This window comes from Aptenodytes patagonicus, chromosome 16 (genome assembly GCF_965638725.1).
Source record: "Aptenodytes patagonicus chromosome 16, bAptPat1.pri.cur, whole genome shotgun sequence".
Classification (NCBI taxonomy): domain Eukaryota; kingdom Metazoa; phylum Chordata; class Aves; order Sphenisciformes; family Spheniscidae; genus Aptenodytes; species Aptenodytes patagonicus.
Genome location: NC_134964.1, coordinates 13,824,595 through 13,844,841, shown reverse-complemented (window position 1 = coordinate 13,844,841; position 20,247 = coordinate 13,824,595). Strand labels below are relative to the sequence as shown.

General features: G+C 43.6%; 1 protein-coding gene and 1 long non-coding RNA gene across 5 annotated transcripts in view; one reads left to right on the top strand and one right to left on the bottom strand.

Moving 5' to 3' along the window:
• Window positions 1–20,247, top strand: part of LOC143167985 (uncharacterized) — a 46,744-nt gene that overhangs the window by 11,038 nt on the left and 15,459 nt on the right. The gene's annotated exons all lie outside the window — the stretch shown is intronic.
• On the bottom strand, window positions 390–18,293 carry LOC143167978 (myosin heavy chain, skeletal muscle, adult-like). The gene is made up of 39 exons (XM_076353977.1): window positions 18,256–18,293; window positions 17,448–17,718; window positions 17,217–17,360; window positions 16,968–17,124; window positions 15,658–15,685; window positions 15,445–15,559; window positions 15,267–15,359; window positions 15,077–15,140; window positions 14,897–14,995; window positions 14,688–14,791; window positions 14,469–14,607; window positions 13,583–13,701; window positions 13,336–13,485; window positions 12,802–12,972; window positions 12,008–12,317; window positions 11,780–11,853; window positions 11,008–11,095; window positions 10,796–10,913; window positions 10,493–10,616; window positions 10,267–10,403; window positions 9,910–10,165; window positions 7,472–7,714; window positions 7,188–7,364; window positions 6,957–7,102; window positions 6,778–6,868; window positions 6,300–6,689; window positions 6,004–6,130; window positions 5,712–5,830; window positions 4,739–4,935; window positions 4,252–4,435; window positions 4,000–4,165; window positions 3,703–3,827; window positions 3,201–3,509; window positions 2,897–3,100; window positions 2,486–2,611; window positions 2,220–2,390; window positions 2,029–2,133; window positions 1,793–1,888; window positions 390–676 (listed from the first exon to the last, which is right to left on the bottom strand). The coding sequence occupies exons 2-39, from the start codon at window positions 17,652–17,654 to the stop codon at window positions 524–526; spliced, it is 5,826 nt and encodes a 1,941-aa protein (XP_076210092.1). The 5' UTR covers window positions 17,655–17,718; window positions 18,256–18,293; the 3' UTR covers window positions 390–523.

Genomic DNA, 20,247 nt, shown 5'->3' with positions numbered 1-20,247 from the left:
TGTGACTTCTGATAACTTACTCGGAGACTGATGTTTAGGGTTTGTGACTGCCGGGATCACAAACAAAAGCAGGGAAAGGAAAAAGGAAAGGGATCACCCTCTCTTGCCTCTCACATGGGAAGTACGTTGTGCTGAAAGGACAATGGGAGAAGCATTAAGAGTATGTGAGGGTGGGAGCAGGGCAAGGAGCTGCTGGAGACAGAAGAGAGCACAGGCTGGACTATCAGCAGTCTCCACAGGAATGGCCAGCCTCTAAGTTTGCGGGTCCTCAATCCAGAGTTTGCATTGGCTTCTCCCTACCCCCAGCCAGGAAAAGTAAGAAAACTCGTGCTGCAATGCAATATCCCAAGCTTGATCAGAAAAAACCCCAAAGAAGGCACTGTTCATAGTGTGTATGCAGAGGAATCTATGGTCTTTATTCTATAGACACTGAGGTGGGTACAAAGACTCATTGCAGAAGAAAGCGACCAAGAGGTTCACATTTTGTGCTGCCCTCAGGTCACTTTGCTGCCTCATGACATCCTCACTCTTCCTCTTCTATCTTCCTATGAAACTCCCGACTCTTTGCTCGGAGCTTGTTGACCTGTGACTCTGCAATGTCAGCCCGCTCCTCGGCTTCCTCCAGCTCGTGCTGGATCTTGCGGAACTTGGAGAGGTTGACATTGGACAGCTCCTCCTGTGCGGGGAGAGGGAGTCGGTGGTGAGGAGCCCAGGGCAGGGGTTCTTTCCTCCTGCGCCTCGGCCTTGCGGGGCTGCGGCTCTTCCCCGGGGGAAGGCACAAACTTCCATCCCCCACCCACCACTGCTTACACATAAGCCTCACACAGACCTCCTCATCCTCCCCTTTTTAGAAGATCCATTGTAGACAGAGCACAACAAGGTTTGAACATAATTCTGCTCAGGAATGTGGGAAGGAAGCAAACTGGGCAGCTGGAAATCAGATTTTGTTTGCACTGGAATTAAATATTTAACTACCTCTGCAGACCCTGAGGTGGGGTTAGGAATTTGTAAGAGACAGTCCATGAGATCTCCTCAGCGTCCCTCTCACAAATCCCCTTATCTGAGTCCAGAAGCCCTTGTCTGTACTGGACTGTTTGCAGCAGCAGAGAAGCCATGCTCAGACATTCATAAATTCACGGGCTGCAGGACTTCCCTCAGTTCATCCCTGATTGTAGCATGCCCAGGGAAAGGCAAAGGCTCCTTGCACAATTCTAACTGCAGTGCACAATGTGGCTTGGGAGTGTACCTCCCACACCTCTATCTGCTGAAATTTCCCTGGCCGTATCCAAAATGTGGCATTCCTTGTAGTAGATGAGCATACGCGGAATCAGAAGGATTTCTTATGCCATGTTTTCTGGTCCTAGGCACAGGGTTCTGGAGTTTTGGCAGGTCATTTGCTTCCACATAACTACCAAGCTTCTCTGAATTGCAAGGGTCACAGGCATCTTCCGTGAAGAGAGCTATATGAGTTTCAAAATTCAGAAAATACGTTCTTTTCAAAACTTCTTAATATATTGTACTGTCAGTATTATTAAAAAGAACTCCTTCTTACAAACTACTTTGTTGTTCTGATGCAAAAAAGAGTTATGTGCACTTGCCCTCCTCATTAAACTTCTTATTCACTCATTGATTTCATTCTCAAAGGCTGGGCTAATTTATAAGCATTTCAAAGAACTTGAAGCCCTCCATTATTGACCAGTGGCACTTTCCAAGTTTCTTATATTCGCCTCCTTAATGACCGCGCTACCCACTTGGAAAGTGTTTCTTGCCAAGCACTCAGAGTGATACTTACAGCCTCTTCAGATTGTCTCTTGTAGGATTTCACCTTCATTTGCAGCTTGTCCACCAGATCCTGCAGCCTGAGAATATTCTTCCGGTCCTCCTCAGACTAGAGTGGTCGGTAAGCAGGAAAGAGAGTGAATTGGTTTCCCCACCGCATCAGTTAGCAATTCCCCTTGGCAATCACGCGCAAAAATCTTTACTTCCTGCGAAGAGGGTCTGTCAGCCCAAGGAGGCCTCCTGCCTTACCTGGTAGGTCAGCTCCTTCACCCTCCTCTCGTACTTGCGCACACCCTTCACGGCTTCAGCGCTGCGCTTCTGCTCAGCATCAACCTCCCCCTCCAGCTCCCGCACCTGCAATGAGAAGCCCATCTTTGGAGCTTCCCTGCTGGCTGCCTACGTGACATGCTTGCAGGTGCACAAATACCAGCCCTACGCACTCTGGCCTCCAGCTTCTGGATTTGCTTCTTGCCTCCCTTCAGTGCCAACTGCTCGGCCTCATCCAGACGGTGCTGCAGGTCCTTCACCGTCTGGTCCAGGTTCTTCTTCATCCTCTCCAGGTGGGCGCTGGTGTCCTGCTCCTTCTTCAGCTCTTCTGCCATCATGGCTGCCTGATGAGAGCAAAGGGACAAAGCCATTTTGGGGCTGGAGAGAGTTTGGGGGAGAATACATCCACCATCAGCAGTGAAAGGAGCCCCCGACTCACATCCGTGATGGCCTTCTTGGCCTTCTCTTCAGCATTGCGGGCTTCCTGGATCGTATCCTCCATTTCACCCTGGATTTGGGCAATGTCTGTTTCCAGCTTCTTCTTGGTGTTGATCAAGCTGGTGTTCTGTGCAAAGAGAGATTGCAAGACTTGTACTCTGAGGCCTGCAACACCAAACCTACAGCCTGAGACAAGACTTTACTCTTCAAGCTTGCAATTCAAAATCTGGAATTCTTGTATAAATGGTTGTTTACAAAATGTGAGTGGTGGGCTCAGGTGATGGGCACTGAGCATGGCTTTCCTTGTGGACAGCAGTAGAGAGGCCATTCTAGTACTCCCTATCCTCTGGTATATAGCAGCCCTCTGTGTTTGTCAAGCGTCAACACAGCTGCTTTTGCACCATGCCCTTACCTGGGTATGGAGGAGCTGCACACGTTCAGTGGCATCCAGAAGCTCCTGCTCAGCCACTTTCCTCGACCGCTCCGTCTGCTCCAGGGCTGCCCGTAGCTCCTCAACTTCAGCCTGCAACAGGTTTGCTCTGCGCTCCACCATGGCCACCTGCTCCTTCAGGTCCTCCTGTGTCCTGAGAGCATCGTCCAAGTGTATCTGGGTATCCTGTAGAAGAGACAAGAGAAATTGCAAGGCGACAGTGTGCGCTTGGGTGCCAAAAATGTCAGGGATGTCATTTCTCTTCCTGTAGCTTTGCTGAACGGACCTTGAGCACTGCCTGTGTGTTTCTCAGGTTCTTTTGTGCCTCGGCAGCCACGCGGTTGGCATGGCTCAGCTGGATCTCCATTTCATTCAGGTCTCCCTCCATCTTCTTCTTCAGCCGCAGGGCTTCATTCCTGCTCCTGATCTCAGCGTCCAGGCTGCTCTGCAAGGACTCCACAATTCTGAGGTGGTTTCTCTTCATCTGGTCGATCTCCTCATCTTTCTCTGCTATCTTCCTGTCAACCTCAGACTTCACCTGGTTGAGCTCAAGCTGGAGGCGCAGGATCTTCCCCTCTTCATGTTCCAGGGAGGCCTGGACAAGTGGACACAAACATTTGTAACATCGATAAAGCTGCTGCTTGCTTTCTAGGTAATTACAGAATATTTCAGGAAATCTCAGCTGGCTGCGCTCCCAAGACAGAACAGAGGGGGACCAAGCAGTTTGTAGCCATATTTCCCCATTGCTCATATTTTTAGTGCAGACACCAGTGATTATGGGCATGTACCTCAGCTTCCTCCAGAGCAGCCTGGATTTCAGATTTCTCCTGCTCAATCTGCTTCTTGACTTTCTCCAGCTCGTGAATCGCCTTTCCTCCCTCGGCAATCTGCTCCGTGAGGTCGGAAATCTCCTCTGTGGGAACAAAGACCAATGGCATGGTCAGGCACAGAGCCGAATGGGAAGGGCCCTGCCACACCAAGGTGACAGCCATCTTCGCAGACCTGCAGGCACAGGCCCAGGTGGAGCGGTGGGTACTGGTGGATAGTGAGAAAGCCCTGCCAGGAGCAGAGGGCCAGGGACTTACGCTGCAGGTTCTTGTTCTCACGCTTCAGCGTTTCCAGGTGGTCCAAGGACTCCTCATAGGCATTCTTCATCTTAAACAGCTCCGTGCTGAGAGAGCGAGACTCCTTCTGGGAGGCTTCCAGCTCAGCCTGCGTTTCCTCATACTTCTGCTTCCATTCTGCCAGGATCTGAAAAGAAACAGGACCTCAGTAGGGATGTGGCAATCAGGAGGGGATGCTCTGCTCGGGAACCCCAGGCCTGGAGCCCAAAAGACCTTGTCAAAGTTCTTCTGCTTCTTATCCAGAGCTGCGCAGGCAGCATTTGATCGCTCCACGTCAATCATCAGGTCCTCCACTTCATTCTGCAGCCTCTGCTTTGTCTTTTCCAGGGAGGCACATTTGGCATTCACAGCTTCAACATGTTCCTCTGCATCCTGCAGGCGCTGTGCCAGTTTCTTCCTGGAAGATGTAAGCACAGCTCACAGTTAGCACAGAGGAACCAGTCTACTTTCTGCAAGAGCACGCTTAATCATTTTGCAGTCTGCAGTCACACAGAGTGAAGGTCTTAATTTATGCCGTTTTTAGCCTTTGCCTTTACTAAACTACTAAACATTCTATAGGATAAAGATACCCACTTTCTGTTATCCTTTCCCAAAGCAAGTCCATGACCTATTCCTCAGAATATCTAGGTGTATGTCTCTTCCAATATTGCCTTTGAATTTTCAGTCCCCCCTGGCTTCTTCACATCCTACCACCACATACTTGGCCTCCTCCAACTCCTCCGTGCGCTGAATAGCATCCGTCTCGTATTTGGTTCTCCACTGGGCCACTTCGCTGTTGGCCTTGGACAGGGCGCGCTGCAGCTCCCCCTTGGCTTCCTGCTCCTCCTCATATTGTTCCCGGAGCAAGTCACAGTCATGGCGAGCAGACTGCAAGGCGTGGGCCAGCGCATTCTTGGCCTGGGGAGTCAATGGGATTGTTACAATGAATTGCCTGTAAGACAATAGAATGTTAACTTAGGGAAAGTTGTTTAAAACTCTTTGAATCTGACATTTAAACTGCAACCCAAGGAAAAAAGGTACATTGATTCCATGTTCTGAGCAGCTTCTTATCGCTTCATTCATCAGAATCTAGAGTGTTACCTCAAGAGAGATGATGGCTAAATTCTAAAAGACAACTATAAAGCTGGAAATTGTTGAATCCTTTTAAATATGTTCTAAAGTTTCAGCTTCCATTATGGAAAAGTAGAATAAGAAATGCATTATTTCAGATATGTCTCAACCTTTTTTTATATGCCATCATTAATCTGAATAAAGACTAAAGTTAGAATCATAGAATCATGGAATCATTAAGGTTGGAAAAGACCTCTAAGATCATCGAGTCCAACCGTCAACCCAACACCACCGTGCCCACTAAACCATGTCCCTAAGCACCTCATCTACACGTCTTTTAAATTCTTCCAGGGATGGTGACTCAACCACTTCCCTGGGCAGTCTGTTCCAATGTTGGAAAGTTGTCCTTCCCTGTCTCAGTACACAGGTTTGGAGGCGATGTCCTCCACAACTTTTATTCCCAAACTAGAGAGGGAGGTGGCAAAATTGTCCATCTAGTTTGAGAGCTCGCAAATTAAATTGACATGGCTAACATATTCTGATTTTATGTGAGGGTAGGAAATATCCTGAAAGAAAATGGAATCTGAATCCAAAGTCAAACCCACTACAGGAAGTACCTTTACCTTTATTTCTTCCTCTAAATGTCTCTTTAGTTCCTCAATCTGTTGAGTAAATGCCTGTTTGCCTCTGGATAGCTGAGATATCAAAGCATCTTTTTCTTCCACCTGACGTGAATATTCACCTGAGAAATTTTACAGATAGACTGTAATTTAAAAAGCAATACTAAACCAATGTGTCTTTAAAGTACTGTATATCAGCTTACAGAGTATAGACCAATTTGAGTAAAACATCACTCTTTCTTGACATCATCGGTTACAGGTTCTCCCATTCCAGATGGGTAAGGGGGTGTTTTACCTGCTTCTGTCTGCAGACGCGCTCTTTGAGTATTGAGGTCATTGATCATGCGCTGATGCTCTTCTTCTTTTGTCTTAATCTCACTTAGCTGGTCTTCCAGAGTGCGACACATTTTCTCCAGGTTTGCCTATATGTCAAATACATGTAAGGAAAGAGGACTATCACTAAACTCTAGCATGTTGTTCTCATGATGAAAAACAATGCAACTGTGTGTGATAGCAAAATGTAATCAGAAGGTTCAAAATCATGCATCAGGTCATGTATCATAGGGCAGTAACCTGACAGAAACTCTGTACCTTGGCTTTGGAGACAGACTCCATGTTACTGGCCAAGTCGTCAATCTCCATCTTCAGCTCGCTCTTCTCCTTCTCCAGCTTCTGCTTCACTCGTTGCAGGTTGTCGATCTGCTCCCCAAGCTCAGCTGTGCTGTCCGCGTGCTTCTTCCGCAGGGCGGCAGCCGTGGCTTCGTGCTGCAGTGTGGCCTCTTCGAGGTCACGACGCATCTTCTGAAATTCTGCCTCACGCTTCTTGTTCATCTCAATCTGAGCTGTGGTAGCCCCTCCTGCTTCCTCCAGGCGCTCGCTGATCTCCTCTAGCTCCCTGGAGAGGTCAGCCCGATGCTTCTCTGCTTTTGCCCGAGAGGTCCTCTCTGCCTCAATTTCCTCCTCCAGTTCCTCAATACGGGCCTGGGGAACATTACGGACCCTTCACACCCAGGCCCTCTTCTTACCTGACCTGAGGCTGGGTGAAAGAGGAAAAGGGACAGAGACTTGCCTGCAGCTCCTTGATCTTCTTCTGTAACTGCATGCCCAGAAGTTGCTCATCCTCGATTTTGCTCTGGATCTGGCTGATTTCAAAGTCTTTCCTTTGGGCAAAGCAAACCGGGTTAGAGCTCAAAGAAAAAAAGACAAGTGCCCCAGCCCAGCACTCAGGGGCCCCACAGCCACACTTACTTCTTCAGTTTCTCATCCAGCTGCTGCTTATCATTTTCCAAATCCATTATGCTGTCATGGGCCAGCTTCAGGTCTCCTTCGAGTTTCCTCTTAGCTCTCTCAAGGTCCATGCGCAGTTTCTTCTCTTGCTCCAGGGACCCTTCCAGCTAAAAAGAGCAAGACCATCAGTGCTCTGCCAGCCAGGCTTAACTCCATACCTGTCCTGTTCTTGCCATGTGCCTGTGGGCTTACATCGTCCACTTGCTGCTCCAGCTTGCTCTTAGCTTTGGTCAGAGTATTGACTTTGTCCTCTTCTGCCTGCAGGTCATCCAGTGTCTGCTGATGGGCCTCTTGGAGGGCTTTCTTCTCTTTTGTCAGCTTGGCGATGGTCTCGTCCAGGGCTGCCATCTCCTCTGTGAGGTTTTTCACCTTTGAGATGAAGGGAGGAGGTGCAGATAAAAAATGTTGTTTAAACCTTTATACTGTATAACAAAACAGAGGTCTTTTCTGTGAGAGTGACATCTTCTGCCTCATACCTTGTTTTCGGTGGCATGTTTTTCCTTCTCAACCTTGGCCAGTGTTAACTCAAGGTCATCAATATCTTTCTTCAGCTCTGAACATTCATCCTCCAGTTTCCTCTTCTTGGCTGTCAGCTCAGCGTTAATTTCTTCCTCATCCTCAGCCCTTTCAGTCACTTCTTTAACTTTGGCTTCCAGCTGGATTTTGGTTTTGATGAGCTGGTCACATCTTTCCTCAGCGTCAGCCAAGCTATCTGCTTCCTGGTGGGGAGACACAGATTTTCTTGGTTTGTTTTCTGAACTTTTCTGTCTAAGCGTGTATTAAAATGTGGCCTGTATTTGGCCTCTCCTCAAGCAACTTTAATCTTTTTTTTTTTTTTTCCTCTGGGATGCATTATACAGCTTCTTTAGTTGGAAACAATTTTGATTCCTAAACTTTTTTCTCTCTCCTAAAAATGTCTCACAGATGTGGTAGGTGTAAGAATTCCTCATTTACCTAGAGGAGAAAGGGCTTGGAGACATTTCTCTTCACAAACACAGTATTCAATATCTTTCCTTTTGTAGCTGATTCCTTCTGAACCCATTATTATGTTGGGAGTAAAGGCTCTGGTAGTCTCAACAATAATTTAATAGAAAAAATGTTATTCTCTCTCTAAATGTATTAAAACTGCTGCTTGTGCAAGTGGGGTCTTACCCTTGTAAATCAGCTACTTGTGTGTCATCCTTCCATACTGTGTCTGAAGTGGCATATGCTGGTGTCAACTGATCACCACATCATCTTACTCTTTGGTGGGCTTTTAGTATAATGAATTTGTTTTTTCCCAAATGAATTTGAAAGGCAAATATCTTATAAGAAAGTCCAATGGGACATTTAATTTTCTCCATATGCTAGGGAAAACAGGTAACACGGGGTTCCCGTTTTCTATGGGAATGTTCAAATAACTGGGTAATTAAGTACAGTGTTCCATTTTTAGTTGGTAATTTAAGTAATTTAATGAGTAGAATAAGATGGCTTTGTAAGGTGACATTTGAAGATCAAATACTTTTGTGTATATTTTTAAGCAATATTTTATTTTGTGAAGTGCTGTGTGTCTACAAGGTTCATAGGATTGTGGTGGTAAAATTACTAATATTTAAGATTGAGAGGTCTGGCTATGAAGTTATTTTTACTAAAAGAATATTCCTTTCAACTAAAAGCTAACAGTCCATGATTGTTTCCAACTCTCCACTTCTGAGCTAAGATAATACTGGGTGTGCCACTCCTATAAGCTCCACCAATAGTGAGTCTCTCCATATTGTCATGTTATTTACTGTTTGATTCCTTAGAATTGTTGCATTTAGCAAGCTACTTAAGTAGAACATCCCTCCCAGGGATGGATACCTGGTTTTGTTAACATTGAAATGATTGTTTTTCTTCACTGCTTTCTTTTTTTCTGATACAGTATATAGGTTGGGTCTCTGCAATCAACTGGCAGAGAACAAGGGAGCAGAGGGGGAGATGCTGTCCAAATGTTCTCTCACTGTGTTTACAGTTAATAAAGCTTCTGTCTGACCCGTTCTAAATTGTGTCCCCCAGACTGGAGCCCCAATACAAGTACATTACGGAAAGATAGCTTTTAGTTGAAAGGAATGTTCTTTCAATAAAAATAACTTCTTAGCTAGACCTCTCAATCTTAAATATTAATAATTTTACCACCACAGGATGTTGTTTGTAGTGGAACTACCATAGAAAATCCAGATTAGAGACACAAAAAACTACAATGTTAAAAAAAAAAGAAAACTTTTGCTTCATTATAAATTTCCTTTATGACCTTGAGTCATACCAGTTAAGTCTAAAGCATACAGAGCTCTTCTGTGCAATTAACAACTGAGGAAAGAAGAAACCCCTCCGGATGGTATGACTTTTTCTCAGAAACAGGAACTCTGTGTCTATATATTCTTACACTAAGGAGAAATTTGCAGCTATATTTCCCAATTACTGAGTGAATGGTTAACCACTAGTTATTAAGCAAAGGGTGGATGGCTTTTCCTGCCCCTGAATTCACAAGTAACACTTTCAACTCTGGCTTACATTTACACTCCAAATTGAATTCATTGTTCTACATTCTGGTGAGATGGAGATACACCCTGCAGGACTCACTCTGCTCAGAGGGACTTGGGGGTTCAGGAAAAACTCTGCTCTGAGTATTTCATGTTGGCTAGCTATATCTGTCACCTTCCTCTGAAGGCAAGAGCACTGACTCCCACTTGGAGCTCCCTGCTTCTTTGCACTGGCTGTCAGAGTGCTCACCACACCACTGCCAGACACTTATTTCCTCAACTTCACATACATATGATGGATAATTCAGCAAATATCTGACTTTTGGTCTTCTATAGTCTGACCTTCTGCTTTGTAAAGAACAGTCTGAATGCATGGACTCCTTTTCTGAGTGATAAATTAATGGTGATAAACTCACAGCCTGCACTTGGAGCTGCAGATCATTTTTCTCCTGCAGCAAGGCCACCATTTTCTCCTCCAGCTCCTTCCTCTTTGCCTCAGACTTTGCAAGCTCTTCCTTGGTTTTCTCAAACTCCTGTTTCATGTTGGCCATCTCCTTCTCAGATTCTGCACTCTTCAGCAAGGGCTTGATCTTGAAGAACAGCTTCATCCAGGGCCAGTGCTTGACGTTCATGAATGCACGAACGTTGTACTGGATGCAGAAGATGGACTCCCTGAAGCATAATTAAAATGTACATTGAATATTTTCAGTATGACGAGTGCCAACACTTTCCCCCTGGTACCGTGACTTTAACTGAAGATGAGGAATGTCTACCTCCTCTCCACCATTCTCTGGTACTCCACTCTCATCAGGAAGCCCCTGCACCTGGCCTGTGTGCGGGTGATGAGCTGTGCCAGCTTCTCATCCCTCATCTCCTCCAGGAGCCCCAGCAGCCCCGCTTTGAAGAACACCTTGAGAAAGGGAACGTTGCCACACATCACCGTCAGGTAGAGCAAAGCACAGGCACACAGTGAGTGAGTGAGTCAAGGAGGCTTTGTACCTTGGTGTGGCCAAATTTGTACTGGGTGTGGTCCACGTCGATTGACCCAAGAAGCTTCTCAGAAGCCTTCTTGCTATCAATGAACTGTCCCTCTGGGATAGCACTGGCATTAAGCACCTTGTATCTGTGAAAAGAGGAAGGGGAAGAGAAGGCTGTTTTTTTCCCAAGCAACGCACGCTGGCTCCTGACCGCCACCAGCTCATGTACAGCTATTCTTGACAACAGAGCCCAGCCTGAATGAACCGGTATGAATGAACCAACATTGCTTTTAAAGATGCTGAGAAGTGCAGTGCTCTTTCTCACCTCTGTTTGAAGTCAGCATAGAGAACTCTGCTGGGGAAACCTTTCCTGCAAATTCTGATGCCTTCTAGCACGCCGTTACACCGCAGCTGGTGAAGTACCAGTTCATGCTCCATGGCACCTAGCAATGCAGAGCACAAATGAATACCAGAGTTTCCAGTGCAGAGGGGAATGGATGTATCAGAGCAAGTTCTCTTTCTGCTTGAGCGTCTTACCAGGTGTTTTTGTTTCATTTGGGATGATGCAACGGACAAAATGGGGGTGAGTGCTCCGTAGATTGGTCATCAGCTTGTTTAAGTTCTCCTAGAGGGACCAGTTAGTAATATGAGTTTCCTATGTCCAGTGTTTGCTGCATCAAGACCATGGTAATGACTTTACGACTTCTCAAAATTAACTGGGTTTCAGAACACTTAGGTAAAGCCACAGAAACCAAATATTTCTTCTATTTGAAGATATTGAACACCATTTTTAAATACTGAAATACTATTATGTTGCTATTGATCCAGTGGAAACTAAAATACAATTTCACACTTTCACACAAAGTAATTAACTTCTAGGGTTTTTATGTTCTGCCTTCTAAAGTCAATCTACTTAAGTTAAAAAAAAGTGGGTTTTTTTTCAAATAAGACAAATGTCTCCTTGGAGAATGTTTATAAGGAGACTCTCAATTCCCCAACATATCAACCTCACAGAAGTGCAGGAATGCTAAAATTAGAGTTCTAGTCTAACCCAAAGACATAAAAATATAAAGATCTGAATAATATCCTCTCCAAACAAACAAAAAAAAAGGATTAGGTTTTCATGATTTATGAAGACTGAATTTTTGAACACGACATATTAGCAATATTGAAATTGATCCTGGAAAACCTCATGTGGAATTTCCAAAGAATTTTACCACCATTACAGTAATACAAAATAGCCCTTTCAAATTTAATAGTAGCTCACCCCCTTTCTTCATATTACAAAGAGATAACAAATGTACTGAACCCGAAAAAGAGCTGAGACAGTCTGGAAAGAAGAACCCTTCTTCTTGCCACCCTTCTTGCCACCACCACCAGCCTCTGCAAATGGAAGAAAAGAAAAAAACTATTAAAATATGGATGTTACATATTGGAGACTACAGAACACAAAACAACTTTAAATGTTTAGTGTTTACTGCTTTAAATCTGTGTCAGTATTGTCCCACACTGAAAATACAATTTTCACAGATCTGACCTGCATCTGCTCCACCATAGTTGGCAAAGAGTAAAGCCAGTGTCTTCACGGATGATTTCTGGTACAACCCAATGACAGTTTCGTTTAGGGGGTCCTTGTTCTTCTCAAGCCAGCCAGAGATGTTGTAATCCACTGTGCCAGCATAGTGCACCAGGGAGAAGTGGGCCTCAGCCTTGCCTTTGACAAGTTTGGGCTTCTGGAAGTTGGCGGACTTGCCCAGATGCTGGTCATAGAGCTTGTTCTTGAAAGAGGTGTCAGTTGCCTTGGGGAACATGCACTCCTCTTCCAGGATGGAGAAGATGCCCATGGGCTGGAAGACATTACAACAGACAAGAGGGAGGAAACAGATTAGAAAGGAGACATCCCTTGGTTGGAAAGTTGCTGGAGTCAGAAGAGAAAGCTGTTCCTGTGCATTTCATGACAATAAGTCAGAGAAAATTAACCAAGGCTCAACTTTTTTCAGTGTTGCTGTTTCATTTGAACTTATATAAATGCCTTTGCTGATGAAAAAATTACAAATACGACATTGCAAAATACTATCCTCTCCATAAAACTTCTTTACTGATAGGTACTTACAGAACATGACAGCCTTTTATATAACTTCATTTTGTAATCTGGAAATGAATACTCTCACCAAAAGTCCTGGTATCTCAGTCTGATCTCACTTCCACCCTGTTGCCACTTTCACAGGGTATATGTTTGAAAAAGCCAGAATATTCTCACATGCTTCTTAAGTATGTCTCTTGGCAAGTATGGAAGACCCAACATATAATACACCTGAACAGGAAGGATACCTTCTCAATCAGCTCAATGCAGGCAGCCAGGTCCATCCCAAAGTCAATGAATGTCCATTCAATTCCTTCCTTCTTGTACTCCTCCTGCTCCAGCACGAACATGTGGTGGTTGAAGAACTGTTGCAGTTTCTCATTGGTGAAGTTGATACACAGCTGCTCAAAGCTATTAAACTGCCAAACATAAAAAGACATGCAAAATTTTCAAGGTTCAGCAATAATAGCAAGGTGTTTTCTTGTGCAATCCTAATTCATCATGGGTGATACTTCAAATACAAGGCCTCTTCCTGTGTAGTTTTCCTATGCTATTTCTCTAGGATAGGCTTTGCATTTAGAAAAGAGAGAAGTTTTCAAGTTCAGTGTAATTAGGAGATTAGTTTTCTATTTTTTTTTTTTTTTTAGGATTAAAAAAGGTGATTCCAAAAGCCCTGCAAATAAGTGTAGGAAGATACTAACTTCTATCAAAAATGACTCTTAAAATTCCCTTTACTCTCAGTTGTCCTTCTATGAAAATGCTAGGAAAACTGTGTTCCTTACATCAAAGATCTCAAAGCCAGCAATGTCCAGGACACCAATGAAGTACTGTCTGGGTTGCTTGGTATCCAGCTGTTGGTTGATACGAAAAACCATCCATAAGAACATCTTCTCATAGACAGCCTTTGCCAGAGCACCCACTGAATTGTTCACCTAAAGCAAGGAGAAAGGTTTGGAGGTTACTATACACAGCAGAGGAGAATCAATGGGAATCATCAAAGCATGTTCCTGGTTGCCACATTTTTCCTACCTGCTGCACAGTTTGACCCTTGGTCACATATTCATTCCCAACCTTGACTCGGGGGTAGCAGAGGGCCTTGAGCAGGTCAGCTGAGTTCAGACCCATCAGATAGGCGGCCTTGTCAGCCACTAAATACCAGAAAAGAGTGAGAGAGAAATAAATATTGCACAATTCCTAAAATTTGGTCCTTAGGTCCTTAGGACCAAATTTTGAGACAGGGACTGTCTCAAAAGTAACAGCAGTGTTCACTGTTATAGAGTTGCACAAAAATATCTGAATCAAAGCTACAAAGCTAATTCCTCTGTCATCTTCAGGATTCAGAGTCTACAACACATTCTGAGCTTCGATTTCTACAAATGTTCTTCAAGAAAACTCATTGCTTTCAGCCTTTTTCAGGCATGACTATGGGACTTCACACTTTCTAGTCATATAGCAAGAGGATTCGTCACTCAGAAAGATGGAGGCATGGATTGTACTTTCTGCTGTGACAGAGACTAATCAAATACACATCTCACATTAGAGTTCCCCCCAATAGGTGAGGGTGAATAGGAGCACAGTCTCCCATCCCGTTAGGGCTGAACCACTTCACTACTCCACAATACAGCAGAGATTGCAAGGTGTATTCCAACAAAAGTATGACTAATAATGTTACAGGAATTGACATCCATGCCTCCTGGCTTCCTGGCAGTGTACACTAGATCTCTTACTTATTAAGTAGTCCCAGAATAAAATTACAGGTATCATTAGATGAGATACATCTCAACTGTCATCTAGCCATTGAACAAGTATTTTTTTAGTTTACGCTTTTGCATATTTAAAGCCTGAAATCTGCCCAAGTCCTTCTTTTGGTGACAAAGACAATCTCTTTTGGAAAGTTTGCTGACTCTGCTGATACCTTCTGTGCCATCGGGCTCTGCCTGCTCCTCTCGTTGTTTCTGCTTGAACTTCAAGTTCCCATAGTGCATGACAGCCCCTGTCAGCTTGTAGATGGCAGTCTTTTCATCAGCAGTGAAGCCCAGGATATCAATGGCACTCTGGCAACAGAAACAGTAAAGTAAATGTCTATGTACCAGGGCTCCTATCCACCAGATGACCTGTTTGATAAGTTACTTACATCTGTAGCCATCAGTTCCTCCTGGTCATCAATGCTTGGAACAGTGATTTCACCTTGACTCACAAAGTGGAAATCGTAAGGGTTGGTGCTAATGAGGAGCATGTCTGAAAGCAATAAAAGGGAAAAAACAAGCTTACTTTAGCTTTCCAGATGACACAATGAGATATTGATCAGTGATCTTCCTTCAAAAAAGTTAGTGAACTTTGTACCAATTAGTTCTGGCTTCTTGTTGGAGGTGATCTGATAGAATATGTGGTAGCTTCTTTCTGCCTTGAGCTGGAAAGTGACTCTGGACTTCTCCAGCAGATCTGGCAAGGACAGTAGGACAGAGTTAGCATAAGAACTGGGGGGTTTAGAAGGAATGTGATCAGACAAGGGGAGTCTCTTACAAGTTTCAATGTCAGCAGAAGCCAGTTTGCCTGTAGCTCCAAAGTGGATTCTGATGAATTTGCCCTGTTGAGGAGAAGAAGCAGCATTTCAGCCTGGATGCATTTCATTGCCATCTCCTTATGTGAGAATACGACTAGCCCATCACTACTGTTATAATGAGGAGGGATTTTGTCTAAAGCAACAACTTACAAAGCGTGAGGAGTTGTCGTTCCTCACGGTCTTGGCGTTTCCAAAGGCCTCCAGCAGTGGGTTGGCGCTGATGATTTGATCCTCAAGCGTTCCCTGCACGATGATAATTATTCAGTTACAGCATTCAGTTGACATGGCAATTACATGTCAAGCGGTCAGCCTGTTCTTCCTGACTCACCTGCATTTTGCCTGACTGCTGCTCCTCCTTCTTCTTATCCCCACTCGCTGCAATTGTTGCAAAGTACTGGATGACACGCTTTGTGTTCACAGTCTTCCCTGCACCGGATTCTCCGCTGTCAAACCAAAGAGAGAGGCAGAGAGCGTGTGGTCAGGCAGGAGGGCCCCTGGCACCGGGCAGCCCCGCAGGGACCCGGGCAGGGAGTGTACGTACGTGATCAGGATTGACTGGTTCTCGCGATCTGTGAAAAGACAGAAATAAGAAAGCTTTTCCTAGTGCTTATGAATAACAAAGAACTCAAATATTAGGAGAAAAATATGAACTGAAGCTTCCAGAAAAATGCAGGGACAGAAGACAGTGAAAAGTTCTGGGAATTCTAGTGGGTACTTTTGATGCTCCCAGCAGTACTTCAGGTATTATCAAATGGATCAGTAAAGACAGAGTAGCTTTTATAGTCCTATGCCTTTCAAGATACTGTCTTCTCATCAGGCTACTTATTTCTCTCTTTCTAGGTAAGTACATGTAACAAAAATATTGAGGTTGGGCTTTGACAGCACGAAACTAAAATTTTCCTGAGTAATCTTATGGAAATGTGGAGGCGTCAGGAATAACAGAAACATTGAACCAATCTCTTTCACTTTTTTTTTTTTTTAACCCCTATATATACAGAAATTATGTATTCCTGAGATCATACATAGACAAGGTTAATTTCTCATTTTTCTATTCTGGATCTATTTCCCAGTTTGTAATAAAAGAACAGGAAAAGAAGATCTAAAATCCTGCACACCTTTGATTTCAGTGTACACATAGGGAAGAGAAAATAAGAGGTGGAAGGAAGAGAGGAAAGCAGAAAGAACTTTTTTAAAGCCATTCAATTTAAATGCTAAAAGCTTTATTTTTTCCTTGACATTGTTTTCTGAGGTTTACTTTTCATTGTAAGGTGCAATTGATTTACAGTTGCATAGATCATTGTAGGGGTTACATAGATCATTAAAGGCTGTATGTACTTTAGACCACCCGGTCACTTTCCATCATGAATGCCATTTGCATAATAATCAAGTGAAGCTTATGTACCTGTTCAGTGCAGAGATACTCTGTTTTACTTGTTAGCACTGATGCTTGCAAATTTTAATTGACTCTGTACACATCATTTATAGGGTATGTGTGATATTATTGTACTCTGTACTCTCCAGCTGAGACTAGTTTAGTGATTAAGCTACATAAATATATGCAGTTAGGTAAGATCCCATTACAGTCAGTAAAGTCTCCACCAGAAAAACAGGTGTCTTATTTCCAGTGAATTTACTCCTTCTAGATTATTTTCATTAGGTCCAGGTCTTTATTGATTCTAATAGGAACAGACACTTAGATCACACAGACCGTTACAGTTAAATGCATTAATCTTCCATTAATTTCACTCACACAATATCTTAAGTGTTGCACCATATTTCCAGAGAATACCCTACATTTCCCTTTACAGATAGCTCATTGCAAGAGCAGTTCAAAGTAAATCAAGCACTCACCAGTCAGCATGAACTGATAGGCATTGTCAGAGATGGAGAAGATGTGTGGAGGGGCCTCCTGGCGCTTCTTGCCTCGGTAGGCCAACACCACCTCCGGGTTGTACACCGGCAGCCACTTGTAGGGGTTGACAGTGACGCAGAAGAGACCCGAGTAGGTCTGTGAGGAAGGGAGACAGCACGTTGGCTTCCACTTAGCCTGGCAGAGCAGTTCCTCCTGCTACCCAAAGGAAGACTGCTGCTGGTACTTACGTAGATCATCCAGGCTGCATAACGCTCTTTGAGGTTGTACAGCACAGCGGGTTCATGGAGGTGGGTCATCATGGCCATGTCCTCGATTTTATCATACTTGGGAGGGTTCATGGGGAAGACCTGATCATCCTTCACAGTCAGGGTCTGCCAAGGAAATGAGAGATCCATGTATGTCAGCTAAAAGCTCAGAGTGGCAATCAAATGCTGATCTGAAGCTTGAATTTTGCTCACCTCTCCACCTTCAGTCTTGACAGTGACCTTCCCTGATTCTTTGCTCTGGATTGTCCCTTTCACAAAGGATTCTTTAGGATGGGCCGCAAAGACCGATGTCTTGGCATCGAAAGGCTTGTTCTGGGCCTCGATTCTCTCCTTTTCTGACTTTCGGAGATAAGGAGCCGCCTCCCCAAAAACAGCCATCTCAGAGTCTGCAGAGGCCATGTCTGCACTTTATTGAAAGTACGTCAGCAGAGGTGTCCAGTTGGGAAAAAAAGGTTGTGGATCACTGAGAATAATAATATAATCTATATCAGTGAGAAAACTCCTTGCTCTTTAGCTAATAAATTGCTAGCTAGTCTCCCAGAAAGTTTCTTAGAAGCAACCACTGAAATCCACTTTGATTTGAACTTAAAAGTACCTAAGTCCCTCTCAAGGGTAAGACTTAGTCTTCTAAAACACATAGGCCTTGTAATAGTACATAGAACATCTGAATATTCACTACAGTTTGGTAAATCACCTTGATGAATTCTGACCAGATTTGAGGTCTTCACATAAAAGAATCTACAGCCAGGGAAAATCACTCTCTGTTCTGGTCCTTAATTATGACTGATGAATCTTCGAGAGAGTAGTTTTTTGTTAAAAGTATTACATTGTGTGCTAAAAATGAAAAATTACTTCACTTTTCAGATTTTCCCTATTTTCAACAGTCCAGCCTAAGCAAAAGTTGGCAGAAATATAAGAGGATTTATGAAAAGAACGCATGCAGCTGTATAAAAGTCTTGTCTTAAACTGTAGTCTAGGAGTGCATTATTCAGGGTATTACCTTTGGAGAAAGGCTTGTATCCTGGAAACTTGCCAACCCTGTGAAATAGGAATGGCAGTTGTTTCTTATTGCTGCATGGAATTCCAGAGACAAATTATAGATTGAAGATACAGACATGCATTGAAATTATATTGAAAATTTTTGTTTACATGAGCACTCCCTCGTGGAAATGGTTGCCAGAGGCAGGAGAAATGGAATGGGATATTGCAAGGACATTGGCCTCTTTCTTCAAGCTCACAAAATGCATGCACTTACCTTGAAGCCTTCCGTGGAGACAGGCCAGACTTGTCCCTTGGAGATTTTATAGTGTCACGTCTGCAGATGCTGCAGATGCTCCCCCTTTCTTCGGTCAAAACATTTCTGGCAAACCCTCTTTGGCAAAGCATTGTCTGGCAAACTAAGGGCATAATTGTCATTTGATTTGAGTGATATAATTAGAACATTTTTATATCTTACTGACTATGTGAATACATCTATAAATAATTTGTCAAGAGTGTTAAGGAGAGAATCTAGACTACTCAAGGCACTTAGAGAACTTGGATGCAGGGACTTATGGTTCCTATTGCTGGCTTTCTCAGTGATTTGCTGCTTGACCCATGGTAGTTTCCTTGGTATGTTTATATGACAACTTTTCAGTCATGCAATGGAGATGATAATGTCTATGATGCTTTAGGAACACATGCATTGAAAGGAACAGCAGAAGTATGTCAAAAACAAGCAAATAATTTTTGTTAAGAGCCACTTTTCAGTGGTATTTTCTAAAAAGCAGAAAGTCAAAATGTATTACAGATGAGGTTTCTGTATAGGACACTCTTAATAGCTGAGAGGGTTTGAAATACAGTGAGTTGGAAGCCTGAAACCAAGTAATGGGAGACTCTACTTTGAAATGGAGCTCTTTAATAGATTCCTGAGCTGACTTTTGAGGTATCAAATTAAAATATATACTTGTGCATGTATAGATAATATATGTTTTTGTGCATATTTCATTTAAAAAGTGATTTCCCAAGAAACTCTGTTTTCTCACCGTTCATTCTCTTACACTTTTTACTTGCATTTGACGTATGCTTGGTCCTATTATTGTCTGCATAAATAACCAGTTCCCCCTGTCAAATCTGAAGTTCCAGAGGCTCCCATAGCCCCTCCCTACCTACAACTCCCTAAAACATCATGCCTTACCCTGCCATGCTTATACACACAATCACATATATCACCTCAGCATATAGTTCCAGATACTATGCATTCTGATAAATCCTCAGTCTAGCACTGCTGTGACATCAAAATATGCATATTTACACATTCACAGTCCCAGAAAGATCTAACAACACAGTACTGCCTGTACCAGAGCATTAGAGGTAGCAGGCAGTCTTGTGTAATACTGATGATATAGGAAAAGGAGATTTGCTGGTAGTCCAAGAGACTAACTGATCTAGTTTTAGGAAAGGGTGTAATCACTTAAACTTCTTCAGATCCTCCAGATCTAAACACATTCTTCTCCTGGTCATTTGCATTTCAATGATTAAAATATCTCAGTGAATAACACAGGAAAAAGGTTAGAAAAACAATGTCTGGGGTCCAGCGTATACAACATCAGATAATGCCCTGTGCTGTAGGAGCCCCTTCCAAGAGTGCTCTGGCACTGCAGGACCCACATTTTGGGCCCCAGACTGGAATCCAAACCCAGAGCTCACCCCTGAGCTCACTACACAAGTTACAGGGACAGCTGAATATCTCAGAAGGCTAATCTTTTCACATGGATTAGGAAGAAGAGCTGCCCATTACCAGAGGACTAGTGTGGTAATTTTGAATTCTTGTCTAGTGCAATACAGTAATGTGGAGGGCATTTAAGATCTGATTTGATCACACAACCTTCACAAAATAATTCTTCATATAGGGATAGAGGCCTGCCAAATTTCCTTGTATATTCAGCTGCCACTCACAGATGCTTGGAGAAAGATGAGGCATTCAGTTATTGGGAACATATACTGACAATGG

What these genes read in the sequence shown, in the direction of transcription:
- LOC143167978 (XM_076353977.1), bottom strand. Translation starts at nt 17,654, where the DNA reads ATGGCCTCTGCAGACTCTGAGATGGCTGTTTTTGGGGAGGCGGCTCCT. An exon ending in CAGAGAATGGTGGAGAGGAG is followed by an intron (nt 10,166 to 10,266) that starts GTAGACATTCCT and finishes ATTATGCTTCAG; the next exon opens with GGAGTCCATCTTCTGCATCC. An exon ending in TGCAGCTCCTCCATACCCAG is followed by an intron (nt 2,612 to 2,896) that starts GTAAGGGCATGG and finishes CTCTTTGCACAG; the next exon opens with AACACCAGCTTGATCAACAC.